Raw genomic sequence first — 14193 nt, forward strand, 5'->3', positions numbered from 1 at the left:
AGCAGATGGATGCTGATCTGCCTGTCTGCCCAAAGTACGCCAGCTTACAGGAACAGGGTACTTTGTAAACTCCAGGCAGAGAGAGAGGAGGGAGCTGATCTTTTGTAGAACGGATAAGGGTTAGCAAGTTTGCGGTGGGGTTTATATGCTGTGTGTAGGTTGTACTTTTTTAGAATCTTGGCTATTTTTTCGGATGCGCCACGGATGTAGGGTATGGTGATGGCATTTTAAAATTCTTGTTGACGAGAAGGACCGGGAATGGAAGAGGAACTAATTATTTTTTTGATACTGTGATCGCTGCTGTAGCCATTGGAGAGGAAAGTGTTGTGTATGTAGTTAAGCTCAGTAGTGAGGGCGGTTCCATTGGAACAAAGATTGTGGGCTCTCTTGGTAAGAGTTTTAATAATGCCATGTTGTTGAGAGGGGTGGTGGTGGGAGAGTTTGTGAATGTATCTGCCTGTGTGTGTGGGTTTTCTGTATACAGTGAAGGCAAGTGTATCATTAGGCAGGCGTGTGACTAAGGTGTCTAGGAAGGGTAAACAATTGTTCTTTTCCTTTTCCATAGTAAACTGGATTCTTGGATGTAGGCTATTGAGATGACTGAGGAAGGAGTCTAATGTGTCTGGGACATGAGGCCAAATAGAGAACACATCATCTACATATCTTAGCCAGATAGAAGGTTTGAGTGGGGCTGAATCTATGGCTCGTTTTTCAAAATCTTCCATATAGAAATTGGCAAGGGGGGGGAGAGGGGGCGAAACCATGGCAGTTCCCTCTATTTGCTTGTAGATTTTGTTCTTCCAAGAAAAATACCCAGAGTTAATGGCAAAGGAAAAGAGATCTAAGATGTCAGAAGGGAAAACTTTTTGTAAGAGAGATAAGGTGTCAGTTAAGGGAATATTAGTAAACAAAGAGGAGATATCAAAACTTAGCAATATGTCTGCTTTATTCAAGGTTAAATTTTCTATGAGGGCTTTAAAGTGGGTCGAGTTTTTTATATAGGAAGGGGACCTTCCAGTGAGGGGAGTCAGAGAGTTGGCCAGCTGTTTAGACAGTCTGTAGCAAGGTGCATTGGTGGCATCTACTATAGGTCTGAGTGGGGAATTGGATTTGTGCATTTTTGGTAAGCCGTAAATTCGGGGGGGACGGGAGCGGAAAGGTTTAAGTTTTTTCGTGATGTCGGGAGGCCAGGAAGATACTTTTTTAAGTAAGATTTTTAATTTTTTAACTTGTGTTTTTGTGGGGTCGTGTTCTAGCGGGATGTAGGTAGCGCGATTGCGGAGGATAATCTTCATTTTGCAATTGTATTCACTGGTATTAAGAACGGCTTAATAATACAACCAAATCTTAATAAATACGGTTGCATTAAGCTTCCAAAAATTTGGGAAACACTAGTCGTTCTTAATACCAGTGTATCATTCCATTGTATAAGACCCTGATCAGACCACACTTGAACTATTGTTCTCAGATTTGGTCCCCAGGATTTGAAGGGGATAAATTAACTGTGGAAAGGGTACAAAGGCAGATAACAAAGATGGTTTCAGGACTGTACAATGATTATTATAATAATGGCTATTATAGCCTGTTTTTGTTTAGGAGTGTCCCTTATTTTAAATACATTGGCTATCTTCTTCCTTTCCAGGCTTATAGGCCAAGTGGCCTGTTCCGGACTCAATTCCATCTTTTTAAGGGTCTTCCTCTGCATCGCTTATTTTGGCATACATTGGCTATTATTACTCAAAAAAGGGATATATATATATTTTAGGGCATTATGGGTGAGTATAGAAGGCAATTATAGCAGAATAAAAGAGGTGGAAAAATTTTGTACATACCTTGTTTTGATTCCAGGATGTCTTCCAATTTCATGATCCTGCTTAAGGTTGTTTATAAAGGGGGAGGAAGGGAGCATGGGGTGTATTTTGACATAACCCAGGTTTCCAAAATAAATTTGGAAACCTGGGTTATGTATTAATAATAATAATAATAATATATATATATATATATATATATATATATATAATATTGTGTTTAGGGGTACATTTTGTGGGGGGAGAGAGAAGGAGAAGGGTTTACATATGTGAAAACTGGGGCAGGGGAGGGGGGTTAATGGGGTGGGGACCGTTTTGGTTGACTGACCATCATCGGAACTTTTTCAGAATGAGTGTAGGGCTATGTCAAGACTGTAAGTTGAATCTGCCAAATAAGGGCATTTGTTGTCGCTAAATGGCCTCTCCCTAACAAACCCATGCTCATCATCATAAAGAATACTGTTATCATCAATCCACTTCTGAATCTTAGTCCCTGCCAACTTCTATAACACCTTAACAGCAACCTGAGGCATACAGATTAGCTTATAATTTGTGTCCTCATTCTTATCCTCACTTTGAAGTGAAACAATTTTTCAGTGTTTAAAGGTGCCATTAAACAGGTGGACATTAGACAGGTGGAAATATACTCTCAAGTTGTATTACTTCCTGCTCATTCACCATTAGTCCCTCTTCCACCATACCTTCTACACCCCAGCTTCTCCTAAATTTGCCTTCATATGGATGAAATACACTGATAAACTGATCATCGAATACTTCAACTATATCCTCCATGTTGGTTACCAATATATATTTTTTTTTATGTTGCTCCCACCCACAAAAGGCTATTTGCAAATCACTACTGTGCATTTATTGCCACAGTACAAAATGTACTGTATATTTTGTACTATGAGTGGCTAAAGATTTTTTTTCTGTTTTTATCAATTTTATATACTTTTATATTTTTAATATATTTTTTATATTGTCTGGAAACCCTGTTCTAGAGACTAAAGATGGAACGTTACCAACTTCAGGACTCCAGTAAGAATGGCAGTGGTTTCACACCAGGCAGTGAAATCAATCTGTAGTATCATCAACCAGTATCATCCTCCCTTAGTCATTTTCCCTTCTACTCACCATGTATTGAAAGAACTCACTAGGATTTTTCTTAGCTTGATTGACTAATTTCCAACCAAGTCACCTTTTTGATTTGCTCTTTGTACTCTTCATGCAACTGATTATGACCAACATTCATTTTGTATTGCCTCCACAGTGCCTTCTTCCAGATTTCATGCTTAATCTCTTCATTTCATCCATTTTACTCCTACCTTGTTTAGCCTTTTCACCTTTGGAATACACTCGGACATTACTGCTGTTAAATAATTCTTGATCATTGTTCATGCTGCATCAATATCCTTCCTTCTCTACTCTTTTTCCATGCTACTATAGCTCCCAGTTGTCTCCTAAGTTTTTCCATGTCTCTTGATTTTTTACCAAAATTTGGGAATAGTGTTTTGAAATCATTGTCTATTTTTGTCATGTGTCATAAGAGTTAGGCCTGTGTAGCCATATTGAAAATGACATTTCTATTTCTAGCACTATGCTGTCCCAAGAAAGATCTGAGTTCTATTCTCGTTACCAACTAGAGGCACTTTTTCTAAGCCTTTCTTCAGCAGTTCTTGAGTTAGTGTCTTGCATGGACATGTAGGGTTTCCCTCCCAGAAACTTAGATTTTTCATCCCACAAACTCAAACATGACTGCAGAACTTACACTATTTCAGGCAATAGCATGATGGTGGAAACTTTCTGCCACTGCTCCCCAGATACAAATTAAAATCATTGTAGTCTTGGACCAGTTATTTTGTGATTGTTTAAGGGTCACTATCTGCCTGCTAATCTTCAAAAGTTACATTACAACCTGTGTAGAGGGGTGTATTAGTTTTAATTGTGTTTACCAGTACCTAATGGAGAAATAAAATTAAGAAAGATATTTCTTTAGTGTTTCAGTGATTAAATAAATGCTGAAAATGACACATCAGGTTATAAGAAAGGACCATAAAGTACTTCTTCCATATAAACCTTATCCTCCTCTATTTATATGACATAATTGTCTCATATTCAAATTTTATATGTAAACAATTTTTGACTTGAGCATTAATTTTATATTAAGGATTTTTTTCTTCTACAGCTTACAAGAACTCAGAAGACTGCTAAAAAATGTGGTGTAAGTAAGATAAATTTTCAGATTAATTCATGAACTGTTATTTTTAATTTAGTACTAAGAATTATCTGCTGCATTTTAAAGATAAAATTGAAATATTCTTATTGAAACAGCATTGTTGTTTATAAGACTCTTGTTTCCACACTTTTATTTACTCAAATGTTCCTTTCGGTAGATGCCTCATAATTTTTGACCATATGTATGCATTTATTTGTTCATTTCTCCGTATATGTATGGTTGGCCAAGTGGTTAGTGTACCTGCTCTCCAACCAATAGACTGCTTGTTTGAATCCTGTCGTGCGCATGGATGTTTATGATTGTCTTCAGGTGGGAGATGAATGTCATCGCCTGGTGTGAGACAACTGCCCTGCTTATTGCAGGCCTGAAGTGACTTGAAAAAGTTCCATGTTTGGTCTCTAGAGCAGGGTTTCTGGATTATGCAAAAAATAAAAAATAAATAATAATAAATAAAAATGAAAAATACAAAAAAAAAATATAAAATTGATAAAATAAAAATAAATCCTTAGCCAGTCCATGGTACAAAATGTACTATAACCTTGTGTCGGTGGGAGCAACATAAAAAAAAAATTCATTCCATCTTAGTCTTTCATGTGTGAGTATTATCAAATTTCAGATATATACAAGACATACAGAATACTATGAGAATAGGACATGAAAGGTTTACATGATTACTGACTTATCAACAATTTTCTTCCTAATTAATCTTATAATATGTCAGGACTCCAGTATTGCCAGATATTGTATTTTGATCTTGTAAGGCACTTGTAACTATCAGTCCACCCTTGGTCTTTTTCTTGGCATCTCAGCATAAAACATCAGTTTGTCTAACCTTTCCTTTCACATTCTCTTGAGATTAGCTGCTCTCATACATTCCTGAATGCAAACAATGTTAGGTTCTATCTTGATATGTTCAGTTGTAATTATCCTGCCATTGACGCCACCTGTTCACACTCCTAATATTTCTTGAAACTCTCATATCTGTGATCTCCAGTTGTTGATTAATTGCTTTATTTCTAGTCCAGCTCAGATATACAAGATATGCTTGTAGTTTAATGTTTTGATTGATTTCTCTTATTTCATATAAATTTATTCATTTGTCTCCCTATCAGTATTAGTTTTTCTTATTCTCTTGTCTATTTCCATACTTAATTGCTATCCTCACTAAAAATTCTGCCTAAATTAAGGTTAAAATATTTTACATTAGCCGCATTCTAATGTTTAGAATGCGGCTAATGTTTTCTATACTCCTGCATATTTTCATAATCTTTTTATTGCAGATTTTGATACATCAACCAAATTGTTATTTTCAGATTAGTAAACAAATCCAATACTTTAACAGAATTTATTTAAGAGTAGCATGCATAAGTAAACAGCTGAGATTTATATCTCCAATTTTGAATCAGGTCTAATGATACTTAATCATCATCAAATTCCTGATTTGTACCCTCAAGGGGTGTACAAGATATGATAGTACTACATGAAAAATTTACATCATTAATAACTTCTTATCTACAATTTTCCTCCAAATCAGTCTGCTACTTGTCAAGCTCCAATATTATCAGAGCTTATATTTCTATCGTCTAAGGCACTTTGTACTGTATCAATCCACCTATATCTTGGTCTTCCTCTGGGTCGTTTTCCTGCTAACCGGGCAGAGAACACTTGTTTTGCTAATCTTTCCTCGCCCATTCTGTTTAAGTGACCATACCACCTGAGATTAGCTCTGCTAATGCATTCCTGTATGCTGACAATGTCAAGTTCTTTCCTAATATCCTCGTTTTTTTTAATATGATATTGCCATTAATTCCATCTGTTCACCCCTCTAATCTTTCTCAGGACTCTCATATCTGCAGTCTCTAGTCTTTGGTCAAGTGTTTTACTTCTGACCCAGCTCTCAGATCCGTAAGTTAAAACTGGTTTGAACACTGTCTTGTATACAGCTAATTTAGTGTTCCGACTAATTTCTCTCTTATTCCATATGCATTTATTCAGTTGACTTCCTACCATACCAGTTTTGTTGATTCTGCTGTCTATTTCTATATTTAATTTACCATCTTCACTAAAAATCATGCCTAAGTAGCTGAAATGTTTCACTTGTTCAACAGGTTCTCTATTCACAACACAGTTGACATTTTCATTGTCTTTGTCTTTTTATTGCTGACCTTCATACCATATCTATTACAACAGTTATTCAATTTAGTCAGGGAATCTCGCAAACTTGTAGCAGATTTATTTAGAAGTATAATCGTCCGCATAAAGCAAAGAGCTGACATTAACATCTCCAATTCCGATATCATGTTTAATACCACTTTCCTTCATAATGTGATCCATATAGATAACGAATAACAGAGGGAATAATGTACATCCTTGTCTCACACCAGATTTAAAATTAAACCATCTTCCTGTATTTCCTTCAATTCTAACTTGTGACTTACAACTCAAATAAAGACTAAGTATTACTTGATATAATGCCCCATTGACACCATATGACTGTAGCGTATTGAATAGCTTCTCTCTTGGCACCTTGTCATATTCCTTTTCCAAATCGACAAAACTTAAATACACATCTTTGTTATATTCCCATGATTTCTCAACTATTTCTCGTAAAGTGAAGATCTAATTCTGACAGCCTTTATTTGGCCTGAATCCAGCTTGTTCTTCACCAAGCTTTTCTTCCACAATTCTTCTCAATCGTTTCTCAAGTATACTTGCATAGATCTTGCTAGGAACACTCAGTAGGGAAATGCCTCTGTAATTCTCACATTCAGTTTTATTTCCCTTTTTATATATGGGTACTATTAGAGCTCTGCTCCAATCATCAGTAATTTGTCCCTGTGTGTATGCTTTCTGAACTATGCAGTGCAGCCACTGTAAGACTTTTATACCACCATACTTTAGCATTTGTAGTTGAATATCATCTATTCGAGCTGCCTTTCCACATTTCAAGCCTTTGATGCCTTTTTCTACTTCAAGTATGGATATGTATTGTTGACTGTATGCCTGTTGAGTGTTTTTTTATCACTATGCAATCACTGCTTGTTTCATTTAGCAATTTTTTGAAGTAATTACTCCATACTTCAAGGATATCTTTTTCTCTCATTTTCATGTCACCTTTATCATCTCTAACTCCTTTTACAGCACTCTTTTCTCCATTTCTAAGCTTCTTCAACAACCTCCAGAATATCTTACCACCTTCTTGATATTTATTTTCTATGTTCTTGCCAAAGTCCTCCCATGACTTTTGTTTAGCTAGTTTTACACAGTGTTTAGGTTTCTTACATTTGTCTCTGTATTCTCTAAGAGCACAAGCTGACTTATTTGCCAGAAACTTTTGATATGCTTTCTTCTTTTCCTTTACTTCCTCTTTAACTTCCTGTGTCCACCATGGAGTTTTGATTTTTCTATCCTTGTGCAGACAACCTCACCACATGCCTCTGGCTGAATCAATCAGTGTTTTCTTCAATGCTTGCCACTTAATCTCCAAAGTTTGGTTGCTTTTCTCAAACTCTTTCATTTTTTCTTCAATAATGTTTGTGTATTTTAGTCCACAGTTCACATCTGAGAGCTGCTCAACTTTTATTGGCTTTAAAACCTTGCATGTTATTCTTTTCAATATGAAATTCAATTTTATCCAATTCAAGACAAATAGTGATCACTTCCAATTTCAAATCCTCTGTACACTCTGGTGTCCTGCACCAGGGAGAAAACAACACTATCCACAATAACAAAGTCAATGAGACTTTCTTATTCCTTGCCTCTTCTCTCCATGTGAATTTGTGCACATTTTTATGTTGAAACATGGTGTTAGTAATAACCACTCCATGTGCTGAGCGGAAATCCAACAGGTATTTGCCATTATTATTAGCTTTGCTCTTTTCTCCAAATTTTCCCAAAATATTTTTGTATGTCTGACAATCATTTCCTACTCTGCTATTTCGATCCCCAACAAATGCCAACTTTTTCATTTTTATTGTGTCAGTTGCTTTTTCTAAAGCATCAAAAAATTTCTCCACTTCTATCTTAGTAGAACTTTCTGTTGGACCATAGGCACAAATAAATCTCATTGTCCAATTCCCCATTCTGATATTTACCCACATCACTCTACTTGAGACTGCCTGCCATTCAAGAAGATTAGCCTCATATTTTGTGTTGAATACTATGTCTACTCCTCCTTTTCCTTGATTGTCATTTCCTGAATAAAACATTTTGTATTTATTGCTCAGTAAGATCTCACCAGTTTTTGTCTTTTTTGTTTCAGTCACCCTTATTATGTCGATCTGGTACTTATCTAATTCTTCAGCTAGCTCCATTTCTTTGCAATTCAGGCTTCTTATATTGATAGTACCGATCTTTAATTCTGGTGATGTTGAGTTATAGTATGCTTTCAGCTTTGGTCCAGTAGCTGACTTTTTGCTGTTCACCCTGGTTGCCTGGTGAAAACAACGGGGACCTTGTTTAACTGGGTGAAGCCCCAGCTGGCATGAAATTTTGTCATGTTGTACCATAATTTTGTATATTGGTTTAAGCCAATAAGAATACAATTTGGTCAGCTAAATCCCAAATTGCCAGGCCATCCTCATTCGTTCAGTATCCAGGTAGATACCCAACAGGGTGCACCACGAGAAGGTGAGGATTGGCCATTAGGTCAGAAGCACTGGTCGGTTCTCCGCATTCCTTTGAAGACTTTGTGGAGGCCTCCTCTCAGTTATACAGCTTTGACCCTTAAGCACCCCTGATTCTATTGTCTATTTCCATATTTAATTTACTATCTTCAGTAAAAATCGTGCCTAAGTAGCTGAAATGTTTTACTTGTTCCACAGGTTCTCCATTCACAACACAGTTGACATTTTCAACGATTCTACCTATTTTCATTGTCTTTGTCTTTTTATTGCTGACCTTCATACCATTCCTATTACAACAGTTATTCAATTTAGTCAGGGAATCCTGCAAAGTTGTAGTGGATTTATTTTGAAGTATAACATCATCTCCATAAAGCAAAGAGCTGACATTAACTTCTCTAATTTTGATATCCTGTTTAATACCACTTTCTTTCATAATATGATCCATATAGATAATGAATAACAGAAGGGATAATGTACATCCTTGTCTCACACCAGATTTAACAATAAACCATCTTCCTGTACTACCTTCAATTCTAACTGCTGATTTACAACTCAAATAAAGACTAAGAATTGCTTGATATAATGCCCCATTTACATCAAACTATAGTGTATTGAATAGCTTCTTGCCACTTTGTCATATGCCTTTTCCAAATCGACAAAACTTAAATACAGATCTTTGTTATATTCCCATGCTTTCTCAACTATTTGTCATAAAGTGAAGATGATACTTTCCTTTCTAATATGATCCATATAGATCATGAATAACAATAGAGATAATGTGTACCCTTCTCTTTTGTTGGATTTTACATGAAGTCATCTTCCCGTACTTCTTTTAATTCTAACTGCTGGCATACTATATACACAGACTGTATTGATCAATATAATGTCTCATTCACACCATATAACTGCAATGGTTTTGAAAGGCTTTTCTCTTATCTTGTCATATGTCTTTTCATATGCCTTTCCAAGATCTATTAAACTTAAATACAAATCATTGTTATATCCCCAATTATTTCTCAACTATATGTCTGAAAGTGAAAATCTGATCTTTACAAGCTATATGGCCTGAACTCAGCTTGTCCTTCAAGTTTATCTCACAATTTATTTTAATCTATTTCAAGTATGCTTGTATAAATCTTACCTGAAAATTCATGTGTAATAACTGTCACATTGAGTTTTATTTCCATTTTTATAAATAGATACTTTGAGAGCTCTAATCTCATCATCTGGAATTCAGTCTTCTGACCAGGCTTTGTGCATTATACAGTGCAGCCACTGTAAAACTTTTATACCTTTATTTGAGTATTTCTGCTTAAATATTATCTATCCATCTACCTTATCCTCATCTTGGGTTTTTGATGACTAACTCAAGTAACATTGCACTTCTGATTACATTTCTCTGGAGGATTTTCTATTGCTGTTCTGTTATTGTTTTGTTTAGCAGTCTTTCAAAGTCATTCTAAACATCTAGGATATCTTTATCCATTTTTCATATCAACTTTATATCTGATTCCTTTTACAGTCAGGGTTTTTCCTCTTGGGAACTTGGGTTTTTCATCCCACAAAGCAGGCAAACTGGCCATTAAAAACACATGCAATTAACAGATATAATACAATGGGCCCATAGCCTGAGTTACTTCAGCCATAAATCCAAATAATGGCCTTTTATGGCACTCTTCTATCCATTTATAAGTTTTTCAGTAGCATTTTTCCACCTTCATGTGTCTTGTGTATTCTCACTAAAGTCTTATAATTTTTGTTTAGCTGCTTGTACACATCTTGACATATTCTCTTAGGATATGTTGCTTATTTACTTACTTTTATTTTTTTTTATTTTTATTCTGGGCAATTTTCGATTCACTTTTTTGTTTCTTAGGACTGCCTCTTTAACTTCTTGAACCATAATCCTGATTCGTCTATTCTTGTAGACAACTTCACCACATCTCTCTCTCTCTCTCTGACTAATCAGTGTTTTCTTTAGGGTGTGCTACTGAGTTTCCAAGATTTAGTTCTTGTTCTCAAATTTTTTCTCAGTTATACAGATACTGAATAATACTTGTATAATTCAGTCTTATTGTTCACCTTTAAAAGCTGATAACTTGGATTCTTTATAAAACTTTAATATTTTTCTTTTTGGTATGAAATTTATTTTTCTCTTGTCAAAACTAAAGTATTCACTTCCTGTTTTGAATCTTCCATATATACAAACTGGCATGAAGATATTGCTATCTACAGTACATTGTCATTGAGAGGTTTCTTATTCTTTGTCTTCTCTCAGCATAATAAGGCAATATCAAATTGAGAGGGAATTTAGCTAAGCAAACCGAGAAAATCTTACTTTTGCTACATAGTAAGTAAAAGGAAGGAAGGAATGATTATCCAAGGATAACTAATTAATGCACTTAGTAGAGAGTTGACAGAAACAGAATAAATAGTTGAGCGATTACCTTTGCAAAGGTATATCATCTAGATGAAAATAATACAAACATTTATAACATAGACTGAGACCAGAGGTAGACCAAATGATGGTGCTTAAGATATGAAGTCTCCATGTGAATGGTGTCTTGGAGTTGGTAAGGAGTCCCTAAAATGTTACAAGAAAGTCAATTGGCAGTGCCTTTGACCAGACTGTTTAATCCTTGAACCAGGTAGAAAAACTTCCAACAACTGTCTCTAATCGAGAGTATTTTAATAACAAGGTGTGACACCTTTTGGTTACTTGTATATGAAAATATGACTTCGGCATTACTTCAGCCTTAGTATTATCATCTCTGGGTCTGACTCCCACTGAAGAGACCTCAATAAAGGTCGAAACCGGTCTGAGTAGTGATCCTTCTCATAATCCATAGCATTATACATTCCCGTAAAGATATGTGCTTTGCATTATGGGATACTAAGGCAAGTGATGCGAAGTCATTAGCTTCTATATACGAGTTGCCCCAGTTCTGATTATATTTCAGGTGCTGACTTTACTTCACTTGGATAAAGGATTAAACCAAGTATATAATTTCTTGGTACCCTTAATTTATGATATATAATTTAGGTCTCAACATATGGAAGATTCCATAGGAGTGAAAAGAAGATATGATAATCCAATCTTCACCACCAGCTCAGTTTCTCTGATATGGTGGTGGTGAAGATTTTGGAAAAGTTGGTAAGAGCTCACCTGCAGAAATGGATTGGCAGAGATTCTGTACTTTACAATGAACATCAATGGTTTATTAAGGTTTCCCCTTAGTAAACCATTGATGTAATGTTTAACTGATGATTGAAATCATGTTTAAGTAACTTGCATGCATTTTATATAATGTTATGGTTGGGTTAGACAAGTAGAATGGAAGACCTTGATACTTAGGAGACTTTGCTAAGGCTTTTGACAGAGTACAGCATGGACGATTGTTACATGAGTTGGATGATGTGGGCATGGATTATAAACTATTGCCTTGGATAACAGAGTGGCTGACTGAGATATCAAAGTGGTATGGGGGATGTAAGCTAGCAAAATTTAAGGTGGCCAGAGTTTCAAACATTAATTAGGTTTCAAAGCAGCTCAGTTGCTAAGCCTTGATAGGCTGTTGAGTCTAATATGAAAAGGGAAAATGGCTAACTTTGAAGTCAAAAGATCACAGTGAGTGATAGTTTTTTATCAGTTACTATGTATGGTAGTAGTGCCATAGTGCCGAGTTCTGCAAGTTAATCTCTTCAGTGAAAGTTGTCATAGCTTTGTTACAAAGTGCATTTCTTTTTTTTTATAATAAAATTTAAAAATGTAGCCAGCTTACATTAATACAAAAATTTGATTAATTTATTTACATGCAAATAAGCTGAAAAATTTGCATTAGTAATTTCTTATGCATATATATTCATCTGAATTTTTACTGTATTTCAGTGGTATAATTGGTCTTTATTTGCTCTTGTTTATACACACATTTATATACGTGTTTGGTAGTGCATTGTCCTGAAAAAGGAAAGTCACAAGTAGAACCATAGTTCTTTTCTAGAACCACTGTTTATAAATCAGATATAGTTCAGGGTGTGTGTCAGGAGAGAGATTCATTTGTTTGCTGTTCATGCTAAATTAGAAAGAGCAATTACAGGAAGTTGTGTGTGATGTTCTTTTACGGATTTGAATGAGATGTTAGTTTGGACTGTGCAGTGGCGATGTTGCTTGTGTTGTTTATAAATGTAAAGTTATGTACTTTGACCAGAGAAGATAGAATGAGATTTATCATATTGGAGGAACTTTGCTTCAAGATGAAGCAGTTGAGAAATTTTTGGATCTTGGTGGATTGGGAACTGAAGTTCAAGAGACACATTGCAACAGTCCTGGAATGCTGCTGTAATGCAAAGAACCTTTATAGATATAAATAAGCAGGTGACAGGTCCAGTGCGTAATGCACTAATCAGGCCTCATTTGATTTCTGTACATGGATCTGCTCAGATCTGACTATATTGGTGATAAGGAAATAATAGAGAGAGAGTTCAGAAGCAGATAACCAGGACTGTCTTGGGACTCTGGAAACTATACAATCATGTGAGTAAGGAAGTGAAAAGGTTTTTTTTTTTTTGCATGACAGGTGGTGAATGAATGGATTCCATTACTATAGTGGATTGGTGAGTACTCCAGTGCTGAATGTCTTCAGGGCAAGGTATGACAGTTACTGTGGTCTCTATACACAGTAATTATCATACCATGTGCACAATCCATGTATATATCACATCCATTTTGTATTTCCATTTCTTGCATAACCCTTTCTTTATAAAATCACAAACGTGTCCTCATTCAGACTACTCTTTTTTATATCTGTTTTTGAAAGTGTTGCTTATTTTTATTGCATAATATTGATTCTAATTTGTTTTTATTATCTTTAATGTTTTTTGTGTCCATTCCAATGTTTTCTAAGTGCTTATGAGTGTCATAAGGTGGGGGGGAATGTAAGATGCTTTTCAAAAGAGGTAGTGCTTTTGCACTCAAGCTGGTGCTTTGTATATCGTACTGAGGTTTTCTCTTTCTGTACTGTATTCTTCAACTGGTATTTTACCATATTTATTTGCTTATATTTATCGAGTTATTTACCACACAGTAAGAGGTCTCATTGACTTATTGATAGTAGTGATGTTTTCCTGCTGGTTCAGGACTTAAGAGTATACAGAAGATTTCAAATTGGAAATGATCACATTTAGTTTTGAGCAGGATGAAATTGGATTTCTTATTGAAAAGAGCAGTCTTAAAATGAATCAAAGTTGAGGAGCTTTCAGAAGTGAACTATAGACTCAAATACACAAACATTATTCATGAATAAATGAGTTTGAAAACAACAACCAAACCTTTGAAATTCAGTGGCAAATCCTGAAGAAAACATTGATTCTACTTAGAGAGGCATGTGGTAAAGTTGTTGTCTGCAAGGATGCAAAAATCTGAACTCCATGATGGACTTAGGAAGTTAAAGTGGTAGTAAAAGAAAGCGTATTGAAAGTTCCTTGTAAGTCAGCTTGTGCTATTAGAGAATACAAAGGAAAATTT

The 14193-nt window shown here is 35.3% G+C and overlaps 1 protein-coding gene across 2 annotated transcripts in view; it reads left to right on the top strand.

The window, feature by feature from the left end:
• LOC150103949 (cubilin-like) overlaps positions 1-14193 on the top strand; it is a 283125-nt gene that overhangs the window by 15566 nt on the left and 253366 nt on the right. For both annotated transcript variants that reach the window (XM_090397190.1, XM_090397189.1), the window contains exon 2: positions 3994-4029. In XM_090397190.1, coding sequence (XP_090253316.1) covers positions 4023-4029 — 7 coding nt within the window. In that variant the 5' untranslated portion in view covers positions 3994-4022. The remainder of the gene's footprint in view (positions 1-3993; positions 4030-14193) is intronic.

This window comes from Typopeltis vanoorti, chromosome 8 (assembly GCF_054136105.1).
Source record: "Typopeltis vanoorti isolate ZY-2024b chromosome 8, IOZ_Tvanoo_1.0, whole genome shotgun sequence".
In the NCBI taxonomy this organism is placed as follows: Eukaryota; Metazoa; Arthropoda; class Arachnida; order Uropygi; family Thelyphonidae; genus Typopeltis; species Typopeltis vanoorti.